Source organism: Falco peregrinus, chromosome 12 (genome assembly GCF_023634155.1).
Source record: "Falco peregrinus isolate bFalPer1 chromosome 12, bFalPer1.pri, whole genome shotgun sequence".
NCBI lineage: Eukaryota > Metazoa > Chordata > Aves > Falconiformes > Falconidae > Falco > Falco peregrinus.
Window position 1 is genome coordinate 19,151,339 of NC_073732.1, and position 17,844 is coordinate 19,169,182.

Here is a 17,844-nt window from a genome sequence, read left to right on the forward strand (position 1 = left end):
ACGGTGCAACCGCCGGGGCCGGAAGTCGCACGTGGGGGCGCGGGCGGCACGTGGCACCCGGTGCTTACCCCCCCCGCCGCCCCGCCCGGTATGGACCGGCGGCGCGCGCCCGCCGCTAACCGCCGCTACCGGCAGCGCCGCTTCTGGGACGCGCTGTACCGGCAGGAGGGCGCCGAGCCCCGGGAGTGGCTGGGGGGGCTGTCCCGCTTCCTCCCGCAGCTGGAGGCCGAGCTGCGCCCCGGTGACCGCATCCTCGTCCTCGGTACGTGCCCGGTGGAGGGCGGGCGGCGCTGGGGGGGTGCCGCCGGTGGGTGCGCTAGCACCGGCCGCGAGGGGGCGGTGTGGCACCGGACCGGTCACCGGGCGCCCGGCCCGGCAGGGCGGCTGCGCTCCCGGGGCGGCGCGCGGGGACCGGTATCGCCGCCCCACCGTGCCCCGGGCGGGCGGGCTCACTCCCGCCGGGCGGCCGGGATTAGGCGGGTGTAATCACCGATCCTGTTAGCGGATCAGCCGCCGCCAGCTGCGCTTAATAGCCCCCAAATCCGCCCGCCCTCCCCCCGCCGGATCCCCCCCGGGATCCCCCCCGCGGGGCCGCTCCCTGTGCCCGCCGCACCGGGGGCGCCGCGTCCCGCTGGGGCCGGCCCGGCACCGGCTGGGCAGGGTGCTGCACCCCCGGGGGGGCCGCTCCTCTGTCCCCCCACCCCGGTTAAGCTCCCCCAGATGCTGCGCGCTGGCCCTGTTGGGGGCACGGCCAGCTACTGCAGCACCGCACACCGGGGGGAGAGCTGGGGATCCCCCGCACCCCTCCCCTGCATTCAGTGCCTGCAGGGCCACCGGCACATCCTGCCCCAGACCGGGGGTTGGGGGGGATCCCCTGCGCAGGGGCCACTGTCACCCTGTGGTCCTGCAGGGGCAGGACCCCAAAGCACTCCCTTTGCCGGAAGGGGGTAATTAAGAACTAGCCCAGCATACACTAATTAGCGGCAAGGCCATGGCCTGCTCCCCATTTAGCTGCCCAGCCCATCCTCACCCTTCCCTGGGTCTGAGGGCAGGGGGTTGGGTGCCAACAGCCCTGCCATGGGCACCCCGAGCCCCGGCTGAGCCGTGTCCCACGCAGGCTGCGGCAACAGCGCCCTGAGCCACGACCTGCACGAGCTGGGCTACACCGACGTCACCAGCATCGACTTCTCCCCGGCCTGCATCGACACCATGCGTGCCCGCTACGCCTGCTGCCCTGGCCTGCGCTGGGCCGTCATGGACATCCGTGCCCTGGCCTTTCCTGACGCCACCTTCGACGTGGTGCTGGAGAAGGGCACCCTTGACGTGCTGATGGTGGAGGAGACCGACCCGTGGGACGTCTCACCCCAGGCAGCCGCCGCGATGCACCGCGTGCTGGCAGAGGTACGGGATGTGGGCAGCCGGGCAGGAGGTCACAAGGTGGACTCCATCCCCTTTTTGAGGGGCTGTGGGGTGTAGAGCACCTCCTCACCATCCTACTTCCCTGGGGATCCCCCAGCCAGTGCCTGTGCCCCGCGCAGTTGGTGCTACCTCTGCTGCTAATCCTGCAAAGGGGCACCTGAGGGGCTCCCCGCACCCCTGGGGGTGGGGGACCCACCCCATCACCCTCTCCCCAGGGCGGCAGATGGAGCAGGGTGCATCCCTGGCGGCTATGGGTCCGTGTTGGGATGCTAAGTGACCACCTCCTTTATTTGCACTCTAAGTATGGTGGGATGGGGCAGTAAAAATGGGCCCCATCCCGGCATGGGTGGCTGTAGGAGCACCCAAGGGTGCTCGGAGGGGACCCAGGGACACACACTGAGGTGGCCTTGCCTGCCCAGGGCAAGGTGATGACTGCAGGATCTCGTTTGCCGGAGTCCCCATTGTCCGATCCAGGGTTGTCATGGCAACCCCCGTCAGCATCGACAGGGCTCTGGCGTTGTCATGGGGATGGGCGATGCCTCTGGGCACGATTAATTGGTGGTGGAGGAGGCAGGGGCCTGATTGAACCTGCCCTGGCATGGAGGTGTGGGTCCTGGCAGCCTCCCTTGCCCTGCGGGAATAACTGCAAGGATAATTAATTGCTGCGCCTGCTGGGAGGGATGCTTGTGGCTATTGCCCCCACCCCACCTCTGCTCTTTCCCCCACCGAGCCTGGGAGGGAGCAGGACCCCAGGTGCTGCAGCCCGTGGGGCTGTCCTTGCCATCCAGGTGCTGCCTGGCCAGCACTGCTGCCTGTCCTTGTCATTTGGCCAAATGATGAGGATTTAGTTATTTTTTTTCCTTTTTTTTTTCCCCCGTTTTAATCCCCCGCTCAATCCCTGCCCTCCCCCTGCATTGCTGGGTGCTGGCCTCCGTCCGCAGCCGGTCCCCACTCTCATCATTCCCAGAGGGATTCGCTAGGTCTTCCCACCCACTTGGTCCCTTCACAGGGGTCTGGCCGTGGCCAGCACCTTCCTCCTTACCCCCATCCCCCTTCGCCAGGATGGGGGGAGACACAGGGTTTTCACAGCCTCTGTCTTGCTCTCCCTGTGGGGGGATGTAAAGACCCAAAAATCTGCCCTGCCCGCAGGGATGCCCCAGGGACACCCCTGTCCCAGTGATCGGGGGCAATGGGGCGGGGAGGACAGTGCCGGAGGGAGAAGCAGCCCCCTCACCCCCCCCTGCACCGGCTGGCGGATGGGAAGGTTTCCTGTGCCCGTCTCTAAGCAACGGCCGTTAGTGCTCTATTAAGGAGGGATGGGATGTGGGGATGTGGGATGCCTCGCTGGGCTCCAGCAGGAGATCCCTGCCTGCCCCCAGCCCCCGGGGACACCCCTCGTGCCTGTCGGTTGGGAGGCTGTGGAATCTTTCCAGGACGGATGCATCTGGCGCGTTGCAGGAGGGATGCTGAGCTGGGTGCCGGGCGGGGATACGGGGAATTGCCATCCCCTTTTCCTGGCCAAAACCACTAAAGATCTTGTTCAAAAGCCACCACCGCATTCGGGGGACACACACAGGCTGCCTGTCCCCTCTGTGTCCCTGGCCCCAGCCAGCGCTGAGCCATGGAGCTTCCCAGCAGGATTAAACCAGAGCTCGGGAACCCCCCCTTGGCCCCAGCCCTCTCCCTGCCGCAGTGGCTCCCTGCCCTGGCCTGGGAGGGCTCTGGGGGTGTCCCTGCCGGCGGCAGGGTGCTGCGGGGGGGGCAGCTGGGGGGCTGGCCACCCGCCCGCCCCGGGCGCTGCCTTTGCATGCCGAGCACGCGAGCGCTGGCCGTAAAAGCCTTTTGACATTGGATAAAGCCAAGCAAGAAAATTGATGTTCTTTTCCATCCTGTTAGCGGGGCTTAGTTCCAGCGGGGAGAAAATGGTGATTAAAAGGGTCGAGTCCTTTCACATCCAAACACACACAACCCAACACCCCCCCCCCAGATGCTGGGGGTTGGTAGGGATGTAGCACTGGGTGCCCTGGGGAGGGGGGTGGTGATGGAATGGGGGTTCTGCACTGCTTGGCGGGGGGGCGGAGGGGGGCTGTGCCCAGGAGGGTGAAGCCTTTCCCAGCCCCAAGGCTGGGTCTCTGTGCTGTCTGCTGGGGATGGGGGTGAAGGGTTTTGGGGTGTAGGGAGAGGTGGGGTGTGGGTACCCCTGTTCCTCATTGCTGCTGGGCTGTGGGTAGTCTGGGGACATGTCAGAGCTGTGGAGGGTGTCTTGGGGTGGGGGAGAGGGAGAAACTGCAAGGTTAGGGCAGGAGATTTGGGGGGGCCATGGGCTGGAGGGGGGATCACTGGGGATGGGGCTATCTCTGCCAGAGGGGGTGAACCTCACTGTGTCCCCCCACACCGTCCCGGTGGTTCTCCTGCCGCAGGTGAGCCGGGTGCTGCGCCCGGGGGGCTGCTTCATCTCCATCACCTTTGCCCAGCCCCACTTCCGCAAGCCCCACTACGCCCAGGAGGCCTTCGGCTGGTCCCTGCGCCACACCGCCTGCGGGGACGGGGACACCGGCACCTTCCACTACTTTCTCTACATCATGCGCAAGGGGCAGCCCCTGGACCCCCACGACCTGGCCCTGGGGCGCCGGCTGCACCAGCCCCCCCCACCCCCTGCCCCCCCCCCACCCTCTGCTCCCCCAGATGACGACGAGGACTATCTCCTTGCCATCCAGCTGTGACCCGGGGGGGCTTCCCCAGTGTCCCCCCACCCAATAAAGCCTTAAGCTGCTCCACCCTCATGGATGGGAACAGGGAGCCAGTGTGTGCCTCCCCCCCCCCCCCCCCCCCCCCCGCAAGCTGCCCAGTGATGTGAGTAATGGGCGAAGGGGGGGAGGGGGTTGGCCTTCTCCCAGGGGACAGCAGGATGCTCCGGGGAGCGGGTGATGCTGTGCCCCCTCCTGGCCCTTCCCTCGCCGGGCTGGAGAGCAGCCAGAGCTCGGGGCTTTGCGGCTGGTAATGAAACCAAATCGGGTTTAATTCCACCCATCCATCTTGCGGGGAGTGGTTCCCTGCCGCCCCCCCCCCCCCCCGGCCAGCCAGCTGGGCTGGGGGCAGGATGGGGGGGGCAGGGGGCAGGATGATGAGGGGGGGGTGCCTGCTGCCCCCCTGCCTCTTCCTGCACCAGGACCCCTGGACCACCCACCTTGGCCATGTGGGTGTGCAAGGGCACTGTGTCCTTGCCACCCTCCAGCACCAGCCGGGCAGCGAGGGGTCCAGGCTGCGATGTGCCAGTGTGGGGCTGGGGGCACTATGGGGCACGTGTGCAGGCAGGGTGGCATGTCTGCCCCTGTCCCCCTGCTCCTGGCTGCGGTGACAACCCCGATGTGCCAAACATGCCTGGCCTGTGTCTGCCCATGCCTGGGGCCAGCAGTCCAGTGACATGTGTGTGCCAGGGCTGGTGACACACGTGTGCCGGGGCTGGTGATGGGCATGCCATTGCTGGCAGGGCTGGCTGCATGTGGGTGCCAGTGTGGTGGGTGCACATGTGCCACCAGGGTGTCCCTACGGGCTCTTTGTGCACCAAACCCCCGCCCCCAGCGTGGGCAACAGAGGGGACCCCTCCTCAGAGGGACAGCGGGAGCATACCAGAGAGGTGTGAGCTGCTGGGCTGCTATTTCTGGTGAAAGGCGTAAGTGGGTCAGCCGGTGGCTCCCCCCACGCTGGGAGCTGGCGAAGGACTCTGGGGTCAGTCCCCCCACCCCCGCCATGCCACCCCATCCGCAGGCACCCCAAAAACCAGCTGGCGCCTGCGAGGGATAGAAAGGAGCAGGCAGCTGCGGCCTCGCCTCGGTACATGAATGTATTTTATTCATTGCATTTTGTTCACCAGTACAGTGAAAAATGGCATTTAAATTTACAATGGATCATTCGTAGAACATCATGACACAAGTATCTTTTTTTTTTTCCTTTTTTTTTTTGTTTTTTTTTCCTTTGTTTTGTTTTTTGTTTGGGGTTTTTTTTGTTGTGTTTTTTTGCGTCGTTGTCTCCATAAATGCCACTCGTAGGTTATTGAAAAAGATGACGAGTTTCTCATGCACATCAGACCCCCCCGAGAAGCTTCTTAAAAAATAAAATTAAATTAAAGTACAAAATTAAAAACAACGACTCAGGCCGGTCCCTGCCCTCCCCACTTCCCCCCCCCCCCCCCCCCCGCCCCGGCCCCACACCCTCGAGCAAGGGGCAGCACCGGGACCCCCTGGCACCCGCAGCCCCGGTGGGCTCTGCCCCAGTGCTGCTGGGGGGGACACACTGTGGTTGCCGATGGTGCTGCCAAACCCTCCGGCCGGTCCTGCTGCCAGCGGAGGGGGGGGTCAGGCTGGGGGTCCCCGCTCCCCTCCCCCCACCTTTGGCTTTCCTTGCACTCCCTCCATCACTCTCGCCCCCCCCCCCCTTTATTTTTCCCCCTCGGTTTTTTCTTTTTTTGTCTTTTTTTTTCTTATGGAAAAAAATATGAACCTTTTTTTTTTTCTTGTTTGTTTGTTTGTTTTCCCGATGCGGTTATTTCGACATCTCAACGTCAGCAGATCGTTTTTAACAAAGATTCGGATATAAAAATACAAATATGAGGAGTTTCTGTTTAAAAAGAAGCGTGCCGGAGTGGTGGGGCTGACCCTCGGCCCCAGGACCGGGCTCCCGGGCCACCAAGCTCATGCAAAAAACGATGGAGCAAAAAATGTCTCTGGACAGCAGCGCTCCCCCCCTGCTCGTGGGGCCGGGTCTGCCCCGGGATTTGGGGACCCCCCGCCAAGGAGGATGGGGGGGGGAGGTCACTACCCCCCCCGGGGAGGAGGGGGGGTCTTTGCCCAGGGTGGGGGGGCTGGGCGGGTTGTCCCAGCCCCAGGGGAGGCGGAGGGGTAAAGTGCATGGCTCGGGGGGGGTGGGGGTGGGGGTGGGGGGTGGTGGTGGTGGCCGCAGAAACCCCCTCCGGGCCGGGGAGGGGGGGCACGGGCATGGCCTCCCCCTCCTCGTCGGCTCGGCAGCCCAGCCAGCATGCGGGGCCGGGCGGGCTGGGAGCGGGCACGGCCGGCGGGTCCTGGCGGCGGGTCCCGGTTTACACCCCCGGCGGCGACTTCTCCGTCATGCCCTTGAGCACCTCGTCTATCCGGTCATCCTCGATCACCACTGCGGGGACAGGCGGGGGGCCGTGGGCGAGGGGACTTGCACCCAGCCGCTGCCCCCGCCCCGGCCCCTCCCCCCCCAGGGCTCCAGCTGTGCCCCCCAATGCTGAGGAGCGGGACAAAGGGGTTCGGGCGGGTGCGATGGCGGGGAGGGGGGGGAATCGCCCCCCCAGCCCGGCTTGGGTAGGGGCAGCATCCCCCCTGCAGCCAGCAGGCTCCTTCTGGATGGGTGGTTGGGGAAGGGGGGGCAGGAACAGACCAGGAAGGACCCCCCCCCTCCTCTGCGGCAGGCGCTGATGAGAGCAACAGGACTGGAATGGGTAATGACCCAGCGGGGGGGGCACCGCCAGCTCGGCGGGGGGTGGCAGCCAGACCCCTGTCAGCATCACCCGCTGCGCAGGACACCCCCACACACACCGTTGGCATCACCGTCAGGGGAGCTGGACAGCCCCCCGTCATCACGGCGGGCTGCACAGACCCCCACCATCAGCACCACCACTGGGGCTGGACAGGCCCCTTCAACATCCCCCTCCAGAGAGCCCCCCCTCAGCATCACCTGCTGAACAGCCCCCCCCATCAGTATCACCAGTGGGAGGCTGGACAGACTCCCATCAGCACCACCATCGAGGGGCTATACAGACCCCCGTCCCCCTCAACAACATCACTGGCTGGGCAGAGCCCCCCATCACTGTCATCCCCAGGGGCAGAGGACAGACACCCCCCCCCTCCCGACATCACTACCGAGTGGTCAGCAACCCCCCCAATCACCACCCTGGGGGTGGATTGGCCAGATACCCCCCCCCCCCACTATCACCAGTATCACTGGGAGAGCAGCCACCACCACTACGGTGGGAGAATCCCCCCACCCATCACCCCCAGCGGGTTCTGCTGAACCCAGCTACCACCACCGCAGAGGGGGGGCAGGTGGAGCAGCCTGGGGTGTATTTGCGCTGGGGGGGGACTCTGTTCCCCGCTTTTGCCCCTGAAGCTCAATGAGGGGTGTTTGCTTGTGGAGGTCCCCCAAACAGGTGGAGGCTGCAGGGGGAAGGCAGGGGCCATTCTCAGGGGTCCCCAAGGCATCAGGGAGGATCAGCGGTGACAGATCGGGGCGCAGGGGAAGGGGGAGTATCTGTTTGGGTCTTGATGGAAGCAGAGGAGCTGCTGATTTTGGGAGGGGGTGTGTGTGTCTCTGTGTCAGGTAGTAAAGCTGGGGGGCCAGGACACAGACAGGTTCATGGAGTCCTGGGGGGACAGTAAATCAGAGGGGGTGGGAGCGTGTGTGTGGGTGTTTGTTGATCAGCATTGCCAGCAGCTGCTGATGGGGGTCTCTGCAGCAGGCAGGAACATGGAGGGAGAGAGGTTTATGGGGCTATGGGGGCAGTTCCTGGAGATGACGGGGGGGGGGGCTTGTTTATAGGGAATGATGGGGGGCAGCCCGAGGGGATGTGGGGACAATCCCAGGGGTACTGAGGAGCAGTTCTGGGGGGTACCAGGGGCACTTGCAGAGGTGCTGGGGGGCAGCTCCAGGGATGCTTGGGGATAGTCCCAGGGGCAGTCCCAGGGATGCTGCAGGGTAGTCCCCGGGGGAGCCCCGGGCTGCAGGGGCTGTGGGGCAGCACTGGGGGGACAGCGCTGGTGTCTGGAGCTGAGGGGGAGGGGGGCCTGCGGTTCTGGGGCAGTGCTGGGTGCCAGGCGCAGAGCTGGGATTCCTAGGGATGGTGCGGGGCAGTGCTGGGGATGATGTGGGGCAGAGCTGGAGATTTTGGGGGCAGTACCAGGGGACACTGCTGGGGATGCAAGGCAGAGCTAGGAGTCCCAGGGATGCTGTGGGGCAGCGCTGGGGGTGTAAGGAGCCAGTGCCAGCAGTACCGGGGATGCTGTGGGGCAGCGCTGGGGATGTAAGAGCCAGTGCTAGTGGGGATGCTGTGGGGTGATGCTGGGGATGTAAGAGCCAGTGCCGGCTGGGATGCTGTGGGGCAGTGCCGTAGGTGCAATGGCAGAGCCGGGTGTCCCGGGGATGCTGTGGGGCTGTGCCGAGGATGCTGCAGGGCAGATCCCAGTGATGTTGTGGGGCTGAGCCGGGGATAGTAGGGCAAAATCGGGGATCCCAGTGATGCTGTGGGGCGGCGCTGGGGATGCAAGGGCCAGTACCGAGGATGCTGCAGGGCAGAACCGGGGGTCCCAGGGCAGAGCCAGGGATGCAGGGACAGATGCAAGGGTCCCGGGGATGCCATGGGGTAGCGCCGGGGATGCCAGAGCCAGGGTCAGAGATGCTAGGGGTGCTGCAGGGCAGATGCGGGTGTCCCAGAGCAGAGCCGGGGATACAAGGACAGATGCGGGGGTCCCGGGGATGCCGTGGGGCAGCACCGGGGATGCCAGAGCCAGGGTCAGAGATGCCAGGGATGCTGCAGGGCAGACGCGGGGGTCCCGGGGACGCCGTGGGGTAGCGCCGGGGATGGCGTGGGGCTGAGGCGGGGGTCGGGGTGGGCAGAGGCGGGGGGTCGGGCGGTACCTCTCTTGGCGCGGCCGATCTGTCCCAGCTTGGGGGGCCGCTTGCCCTGGTTGCCCCCGAAGAAGGCGTTGGTGTCCTGCAGGCGGCAGCTGAAAGGCAGCTCCCCCGCCTCGGGCTCGGCGCCGTAGCGGCCCACCTTGTCCTCGCCGTAGGGCAGCACCTGCGACATGGCGGGGCCGAGCGGGCCGAGCCGCGCCGCGCCGAGCCGGGAGCCGGTCTGCGGCGGCGGCGGCGGCGGCGGGGAGGAAACCCGGGCGGAAGGATGAAGTCATGCATCCGGGGGGAGCGGGGACCCCCCCGGCGGGGGGCGGCTCCGGAGCGCCGCGGCCCGGCCCGGCCCGGCCGGGACAGGGACAGGGAGCCCCGCGGCCGGTGCCCGGCGCCAGCCCGCTTGAGATGGGGACCCTCCCGCCAGCCCCTGCCCCGTCCCCAGCGCAGGATGGTCCCCCCCCCGCGCAGCCTCGCCGGGGCCGTCGCCCCAGCTCGGGGGTGCCCCTGAGCACGGGGTGCCCCAGGGGAGCGGGGAGCCCTCGGCACGGCCGGACACCTCCGGGTCACACAGCCGAGGACCACCAGGCACAGCCGGGACCTCCTCCCGGCGCACCCAGGTGATGTCAAACAGACCCCCCAGCAACCCGCTCAAAATCCCTCACCCAGCTCCCAGCCTCCTGCAGCCCAGCAGGCTCAAGCCCCCCAGAAACCCCGGGCCAGCTCCCAGCCCGGGTCTCCCCATCCCAATTGTCCCCAGCCCCCCACTGGTGCCTCTTGCCCAGCACCCATCGAGGCAGCACCCCCCACAGCCCTTTCCCCAGCCTTGGCGTCCCCCCTTGGAGCCACCAGCCCCTGCCAGTCCCCTTGGCCCCCCACATGTGAGTCCCTGCACACATGTGTGCATGTGTTTGTACATGTGTGCCCATCACTATTTGCAGGACTGTGGGGGCCACAGGCATGTGATTCTGCAGGTACCCATCAGTGTGGCCCATGTGGGGACTGTGCCCGGGGACACCCCTCACCCCACGGTTTGGGGCTCTCTGTGGACAAAGGGGAGGGCTATCCCCCACAGGGACCTGCCATGGGTCAGCAAGGAGAGACCTATGAGCGTGGCCCCAGTGCCCCCAGAAAGCCCTGTTTGTGTCCCCTCTGCACACCCCTGCCCCAGACCCACCCTGGCCCTTTCATCCTGTATTTTCCACTGCCAGGGCAGGGATTGCACTAATTGGCATCGGTAGCCCTGAATGACCTCACCTGGGACACACCCCCCATCCTGGTCACCTGGGGCTGGGGGGACTATTTAAGCTCAGGTTGGGACCGCTGCTTCTTGCCTGAGCTGTGGGTACAGGCCTGGCCCCTGGACCTGGCTGGCCCCTGGACCTGGCTGGCCCCTGGACCTGGGGATGATGCTGGTGGTTGTGGCTGGTTGGAGAGGACCACATTGTCATGGGGCAGCCCTGTTCCTGCTGCTCCCTCACATCCAGGCACCCCTGCTTGTGTGGGTGTGCTGAGCTGCAGCAAAACCAGAGCCCTGTGTGAGAAGATCACTTGCCAGCCCCATACTAACCCCATGAGACTCTCTCTCTGGGTGCCTCAGGGGGGCAAGAATAGGGTTTTACAGGCAGCCTTGTGATCCATCTCTCCATGCCAGCATCTCCACGGCCTGGGATCTGGTTGAAAGGTGCTGTAGAAGAGCATCAGCTGGGCTGGTCCAAGCAAGAGGGCAGGTACTTCTATTTCAGGAAGACCCAGCCATGCCTTTTGCTTTGTGCCCTGCCCTGCAGAGCACTGGTCCCTGCTGTTCCCTCCCAGACCAGGGATGGGGCAGTGGTGCCTGCTTTCCTGGCAAGGCAGTGCCTTTATTCCTGCTTTTGCTGGGGAACCAGCTTGAACTTTTTCATGTGACAGCTTCTGCTCCTGCAAAAAGCACCTGGGAAAATAGGCAAGAGGCCCACGCTGAGATGTGGCCTGCTTTTCCCATCGCCAAGCCCACGTGCCACTGCCCGTGGGCAGGGACCGGCAGGCCATGGCACACGCGGGGCCGGGAGTGAGTGAGAAGAGGAGCAGATGGGCTGTGTGGGATGTGAGCGGGGTTGGTGCTGCACTCTGGGAGGGTTTCCAGCCTGGCAGGCTCCTGGGGAGAGGCTTGTGAGGGGTCACCCTGGGAATGGCCCTCCTTATCCCACACCTGCACCTGTATCTATCTGTACGGTGCCTTGCACCCAGGGGAGCTGCCTGGCTTGGCTGTGGGGTGGGGGTTCTGTGGGGCTGGCTGGGGTTTGGGGGTGGCGGGGGACCCTCTGCCCAGCCAAGGCAGGAGGAGGGGTGGATTTCATGCCAGCACAGCTGGGCTGTAGGTGGGACAGGGCAGCACTGTGGCCCTGGGCACTGCACCTCCTTGGGTTGTCCCTAGTCTCTGGCTCCCCAAGGATGGTGCATCCCTGGGGATGGGGGTCAAGTGGGTACTAGGGATGTGAATGTGGCTGGGTGGGCAGGGGCGTGCAGGAGGGACCCCACCCTCACCCCTGCCAGTGCAGGCTGCATCCCCCGTGGTGAGCCAGACCGCACACCCTCCTTCCCCTGGCTCTCATCCCACCTTCATTATCCGCCTTTTAGCAGCCACCTAATCTCCTTTCTCGCTTCCTTTGCAGCCTTTTGTCCAACACAAAGCCGGCTCCAGCGGGCAGAAGGGGCTGTGGCAGTGGGAAGCAGGTGGTTCTTTCTGCCCTGGCTCCTTCAACCAGGGCTGCAGGCCTTGAGGTGGGGCACCTTGCAGGTGATGCAAGGGGCTGGGGGCGAGCTGTGATCCCCCTGGGGTGGGCATAGGGCAGGGGGCACGCAGCCAGGTTCCCAGCCAGAGCAGGGCTGGCGATGGAGATTGCACTGCACTGCCTGGTCTTGGGTGATGCTCCAGGAGTCCGCTGGTGCCTGCTGTGACCCAGCCCCACAGCTGGATGCTGCTGGACGCAGGTCCTGAACCCTTGGTGGGGATTTGGGTGCTGGCTCCGGGTGCTGGGATGGAGGTGAGGTGTTTCTGTGCAGCTACTGGTGCTTCAAGCGGTTTTACAGTGGAGAAATGCCCTATGTGTGCACAAGCGCCTCGTGGTAGAGCACATCCTGCCCAGGCTCTGCAGGGACGCCTGGGGCAGCTGGAGTTGGGCTGGATGGGACCCCGGCTGGTCCCTGAGGCCTGGCAGAGGTGGAGTCGGTGGTCTGACAGGCAGCAGCTGGATGACAGGGAGCCTGGAGGAGGCAGGAGGCATCAGCCACCAGACTCAGGGCTTTCTCTGCTACAGGTCTGGGAGCCACCACCTGGGGCTGGGGGTGCTGGGGCTGGTGCCACAGGGCTGGGGGCTGCAGGGGTGTGCCTGGAGGCCAGCATGGGTGGCTTCAGCTGTGCTGCTTCCATCCCTGCAAGAAATATGAAATGGCTCTGCAACAGTGGTAACCGTGGCCTGGGGAGCCTCACTGAGCTGCTGGCACTGCTGCCGTCTTGAAGCCCCCATCCCCAGGGCAGCACAGGGGACTGGTGAAGGTCATTGACGAGGTTAAAATGTGTCCAACCTTGGCTATTGTCGCTCTCGGTAGCCAAAGCCAAGGTGGGGATGCTGCTGTGCATGCTACCTGTGCTGTGGTCAGGCACCTCCTTTCATGGGTGTTTTGGGGGAGTGGAAACGCCACAGGCTGGGTGTTGGCAGTGGGATGGCCATGCCTGCTGATGGCTGTGGTGGCCCTTGTCACTGTAGTGAGGAGATGTTGGGGGACAGGCACCCTGCTCAGTAGCTGTGCTGTGGGTAAGCCCAGGGCAACCATGCAAGAGCAGTGTGTTCCTTGCCCTGTGCTGTCCCTGCTGCTGCTGATGTGGAAAGATGAGGCCAAAAAAATCTCTCCCTGGAGGGACAGCACCTTTCCCAGGGAGGAAGGTACTAGTGAGATGGGCTTGCCTGTCCCTGTGCACAGTCTGGCTTCAGGAGAGGGGTGCTCCGATTGTAAGTCAGGGCAGGTGGAAGGGGGATGGCATTGTCCCCATCCCTCCACGAGCTGCCCAGGGCACAGCTGTGGCCTCAGTGATGCCAGGACTGCATCTGAGCAGATGGGGCACCCCCAGCATGCTGCCTGGGGCTGGGGCTTCACGGGGGGTCCCTGGACAGGGCTGGGGTGAGGGGAGAGCAGGAGGATGGGGGATGCCGACCCCGCTGAACGGAAGAACAGCCCTGCTGAGGTGTGAGGCTCCATCCTCATCTGTCACCACATCTCTGGTCACCATGACAACAGACAAGGAGGCAGGCAGGAGCAGGCTGGCAGCCCTGGGGGGCATGGGTGGGGGCCATGGGCATGGGCTGGCACCCATGGGGACCATGTAGAGGGAGGGCAGTTGGCAGGACAGCTGGATCCCTCCTGGGCCTTGGGTGGTGGGGAGGGAGGCTGGGCAGGGCTCAACACAGGCGTTGTGAGCTCCCCACTGTCCTGCTCCCGACTGAAAATCGGAGGGGGGATGGACACAGGACAGGACAGCAGGTTCGTCCCGGGGCGCAGGCGCTGCGGCACGGCTGGGCAGCCCCTGTGCCGAGTGGTTTGGCACAGCAAGACTTTGGCTGGCGGTCTCAGCGGTTGAGTCACGCTGCTGCCCAGAGCAGTGCCAGGCAGGGCTGCTCAGCGAGGTCTGTGTGTCCAGGCCACTGCGGGGCTGGTGGCCTCCCAGGGGTGGCAGAGACCCGAGGCATGGTATAGGGTAGGGCTGTGCCCCAGTACAGCGTGGCAGGAGGGATGCACGTGGTGGCAGCCTCCCTGTGAGCCTCCAGCACAGGGGATGCATTCCCTGCCCCAGGGACCCTTAGCACCCGTGGGGACAGAGGGGAGCAGGTGGCTGCAGGTCTCTTTCTAGCTGTCCCCATCCCTGGCTGGCTGCTGGGCCCCAGGGAACAAGGCGAGCAGTCTCCAGCAGCACAGGCACCCCCCACCCTCCCCGGCCCATGCGCCCACTCGCGCCAGCAGCTCTTGGCACGCGGGCAGTGTGTTCCTGGCAGCCCAGCCCTCTCCCATCTGGTATTTATCTCCTTCCCGAAATCCCTCCTGCTGCGGGGGGGATGCCTGGTTCCGGGGGGGACCCGGCCCCACTGCTCACTCTGCAGCATCAGTCACCGTGCTGCCATAGCGAAGAGGCTGAGCTGAGAGACTGGGGGAGGATGGTGGTGGTGGTGAAGGAAGGGACCCCCCCGCCCCCACACACCTCAGCCCAAAAATCCATGGGAGTTCCAGAAGGCTTCACTGGGTGCTCCAGGGCATCACAGCTGGCTGCGAGCCCTGAGGGCAACACCACAGGGGCACCTTTGCCCCAAGCAAGCTTCCAGCCCCGAACTGGCACCAAAGGGGGCCACTCCCCCAGGGAGGGGGCACATCATTCTCCCCCAACCCCAATGCTGCCTTCTGGCTTCCAGTGGCCTGCCAAGCACAGTCATGTCTGTCTGTTCCCCACCCCCAAATCCTGGGTGCCCCAAAGCCGCAGGAGCCAGGAGAGCCCGTAGGTTGCCTGGGCAACTGCAGCCAGGCATTGATGGGGAGCGGTCCAGGGGAGCAGTTGCCATGGAGACCAGAGGAGCGCAATTGCCTTGGCAACAGTCCTGTGTGTGTGTCCTCCCCCTGCGGGGCTGTATCCTGAGGAGGTGCACCCCAACCGGGGGTCCCCTGTCCACCAACGGTGAGTGTGCACCTGGGCCAGCTCCCCGGGTGGGGAGGGAAGTGGTGGTGCCCCACCGCCCTGTGGGACAGCCTCGGCTCCCAGCACGTCCCCCCAGTCCCGACTTAATGGTGCAAAGGAAGAGGCGAGGCTGAGCTCCACTCCTTGGCTTTATCACTCCACACAACACCACAAACTGCTCCTGCACCCAGTCCTGGCTGGGAGGCAGGCAAGAAAGCTGGCTGCAGCAGGACCAGATGTGCAGGTAGGCTCCAGGGCACCTCAGAGCTGTTCTCCCATGCCAGGAGAGCCAGGACCTTATGGAGGGAGATGGAGGGACACTGTCCTCCTCCTCAGGCGGCAGAGCAGCTGGTGAAGGGGCATACTTCATTGCCATCAGTGCCTGGGTGCCCCCCCCAAGTCTGGGCAGGGGCACACGGACTGTGGGGGAGGACAACAGTGGCACCAAGGCGTGCCACTGCAGTGGCTCAGAGGGGTTGGACCTCTGTTACCCCACTGCCCCGGTCTTGCCCCTGCCAATCTCCACATAAAGCTGCACACTGGAAAAGCAAAACAAGGGAAATGTCCTGTGTGGCTTTAGGAGGGTGAGGGCTGAGAAAGGGGCATGGATCAAACAGCTGGTAGCCAAAGGAAATGCCCCAGCGTGGAGCAGGGGACTCTGCTCCTCGACTCAGGCACTGAGTACGTTTCCCCCAAGCCTTCATGTTCATGGAGAGGTTCCTCTGGCAGATAAAGGGAGGATAAGGAGGCTGATAACTCCGAACTGATTGGGGGGCACACCAGGACCCCTCCCTCCCAACAGGAATCACACAGCTGCACATGAGTGGGCAGCTGAGATTTCTGCAGGTTCCAGGCTGGTGTGGTTTGCACTGCCCCTCCCTGGGCACCCCCGAGGTGCTCTCAGGCCTGGTAGAGAGGCACCACGCGGTCAGTGGGCCCCCGGCAGATGGGGCAGAGGCGGGCGGGCAAGGCCTGGAAGCAGCGGAAGCAGCAACAGATGTGGCCGCAGCCCAGAAGGACACAGTCACGGGGCCGTGTCAGGCAGATCACACAGGAGTCCTCAGGTCCCCAGTCCCCAGCCTCCTCCTCATCCAGCTCTTTGTCCTCAGGCTGCTGCTTGAGGCGGGCACGGCGGTAGGCACGGCACAGGGCGTGCAGGAGGACAGCCAGGCCCGCTGCGGCACACAGCATGGCCACCCCCTTCCAGAGCCCACTGGCCGACTCCATCTCTGCCAGCACCGTCTGCCAGTCCCCCAAGCACAGGAAATACTCGCCCCCCTGGGCCGGTGGCTGGAGGTGCAGGGAGCCGTCGGGGTGTAGGGCCAGCTCCCCAATGCCCGTCAGCCCGGCCCCCACCCGCAGCATGTCCTCTGTCTCCAAGATGCCCTTGGGCTTCTCTCCGCTCAAGTACTGGCCCAGTAGGTCGCGGAAGCCGTGGGCCGGCTGCTGGAACCGCTCATACACTGTCTCCAGCGGCAGGCAGACAGCTCGGAGTGGGCTCTCCACACTCACCTGTGTCACCGCCTCAGTGTACGGTGAGGCCAGCAAGAAGGGGACAGTGTAGACCTGCTCTGAGAGCACCCGCTCGCTTTCACTCCTGCAAGCAGAGAGTGCAGTGCTGGGATGCAGACAACACAGAGGAACCCTGAGCTCCTGGGGCTGAGCCAAGGATAGGGACTACAGCTTTTAACTGAGCTGCTTTCTGCCACCCAAATGGCCCCAGGGGATGGGGGTCTGGACCCACTGGTGCAAGCCCACCCCTGCTGTCACCTCCAATTGCTCACCAGCTACGGGCCAAACTGTTCCAGATCAGCCGATGCTCTTTTAGAAGCAGTTTCTGAATCACGCCCTGCAGCCCCTCATGGTAATGGCTGGTCAGCGCAGCCTTGGCTGGCAGCACTATGCCTGAGGACCAAGGGGGATGCATCACAGGCAAAAGAGAAGAGCCCGGCCCCTTCCCCTGGTGTGGGGCTACAGGGTCTCCTTACCTTCCAGGGCAACGTAAGGCAGGCACCTCCCATCAGCCGCAGACACCAGTGCTGGTAAATCGTCATCAACCTGGAGTTTTGGGGCCTCCTGGAAGAGCATGGGCTAAGCGTGAACACAGGCTGCGGGAGATGGTCTGGGTCATGCATGGGTGTGTGGGGATCTCTGGCAGGATATGATCTGCCTGGCCCTGGGCATCGTGACATCAGCAGAGGATGCAGCAGGCTGCAGCCATCAGCGAGGTGCACCCAAATCAAAGGCTATGGTCCAGGCAGTGTAGGGCAGCGGGGAAGGGACAGCGGGCAAAAAGGAGCACCTGAGGGACAGGGCTACCTGTATGCGTGCCACAACTCTGGCTTTCTTCCTGTACAGGTAGTAGCAGAGGCCGGAGAAGGCGAGGCTGGAGCCCAGACATAGCAGCTCCCCAGGCGTGATGGGTGGTGAATCCATGGTGCCAGGCTCGGGCAGTATGCTTGCAAGGTGAGCCTGTTGGCTGGGGGATGGGGCTGTGTTGGCCCAGAGGCAGGGATGTCCCAGTGCCCCCTGTCCCCAGGGGACCGATGTCCCACTGCTCCTGTCAGGGCCAAGCCTGCCAGTGGCCCCAGCCTGGAGCAGTTCAGCTCCAGCACCCACAGGTGCCTGGCAGCCCTGGCCCGACCGAGCACCCCTGGCCCAGTCTGGGCCCAGAGGTGCCCGCCTTGCTCTGCACCCAGGATCGCCCCGCGACCCAGCCCCGCGACACAGTCTGGGCCCTGCCCACAGGGTCCCACCCTGCCCGGCCCCAGTCCGGGCCCGGCCCCCCCGGCCTGGCCCGGCCCCAGCTCCCGGCTCGGCCGCGGCCCCTTCAGGCCCGGCCCGGCCCCGCCGCTACCTCTCACGCTGGCCGGCCCCGCTGCCCCCCGTGCCCCCCGAGGCCGGAGGCGCCCAGGCCCGGACCCTGGCCCGCCGCGCTGCCTGCTGGGAAATGGAGTGCGGAACCCGCTGAGCGGCGGCGGCGCGGCGGTGTCCGGAACTACTACCCCCAGCGTCCCTCGCGTCGAACTACAGCTCCCGTCGGGCCTTGCGCTCGCCCCGGC

General features: G+C 65.1%; 3 protein-coding genes across 3 annotated transcripts; 1 reads left to right on the forward strand and 2 right to left on the reverse strand.

Moving 5' to 3' along the window:
* The first annotated feature begins 20 nt into the window (after window positions 1–20).
* Window positions 21–4,202, forward strand: EEF1AKMT4 (EEF1A lysine methyltransferase 4). The gene is made up of 3 exons (XM_055816782.1): window positions 21–262; window positions 1,118–1,401; window positions 3,840–4,202. The coding sequence occupies exons 1-3, from the start codon at window positions 91–93 to the stop codon at window positions 4,140–4,142; spliced, it is 759 nt and encodes a 252-aa protein (XP_055672757.1). The 5' UTR covers window positions 21–90; the 3' UTR covers window positions 4,143–4,202.
* A 1,047-nt stretch (window positions 4,203–5,249) lies between these two features.
* Window positions 5,250–9,362, reverse strand: CAMK2N2 (calcium/calmodulin dependent protein kinase II inhibitor 2). Its single transcript, XM_055816783.1, has 2 exons — window positions 9,094–9,362; window positions 5,250–6,585 (listed from the first exon to the last, which is right to left on the reverse strand). Exons 1-2 carry the CDS (start codon window positions 9,260–9,262, stop codon window positions 6,515–6,517), a joined length of 240 nt encoding a protein of 79 aa, XP_055672758.1. The 5' UTR covers window positions 9,263–9,362; the 3' UTR covers window positions 5,250–6,514.
* Window positions 9,363–14,913: 5,551 nt separating this feature from the next.
* On the reverse strand, window positions 14,914–17,803 carry LOC101912500 (mitochondrial ubiquitin ligase activator of nfkb 1-A-like). Its single transcript, XM_055816781.1, has 5 exons — window positions 17,640–17,803; window positions 17,102–17,261; window positions 16,771–16,858; window positions 16,567–16,687; window positions 14,914–16,379 (listed from the first exon to the last, which is right to left on the reverse strand). Exons 2-5 carry the CDS (start codon window positions 17,216–17,218, stop codon window positions 15,683–15,685), a joined length of 1,023 nt encoding a protein of 340 aa, XP_055672756.1. The 5' UTR covers window positions 17,219–17,261; window positions 17,640–17,803; the 3' UTR covers window positions 14,914–15,682.
* Between the last annotated feature and the right edge of the window lie 41 nt (window positions 17,804–17,844).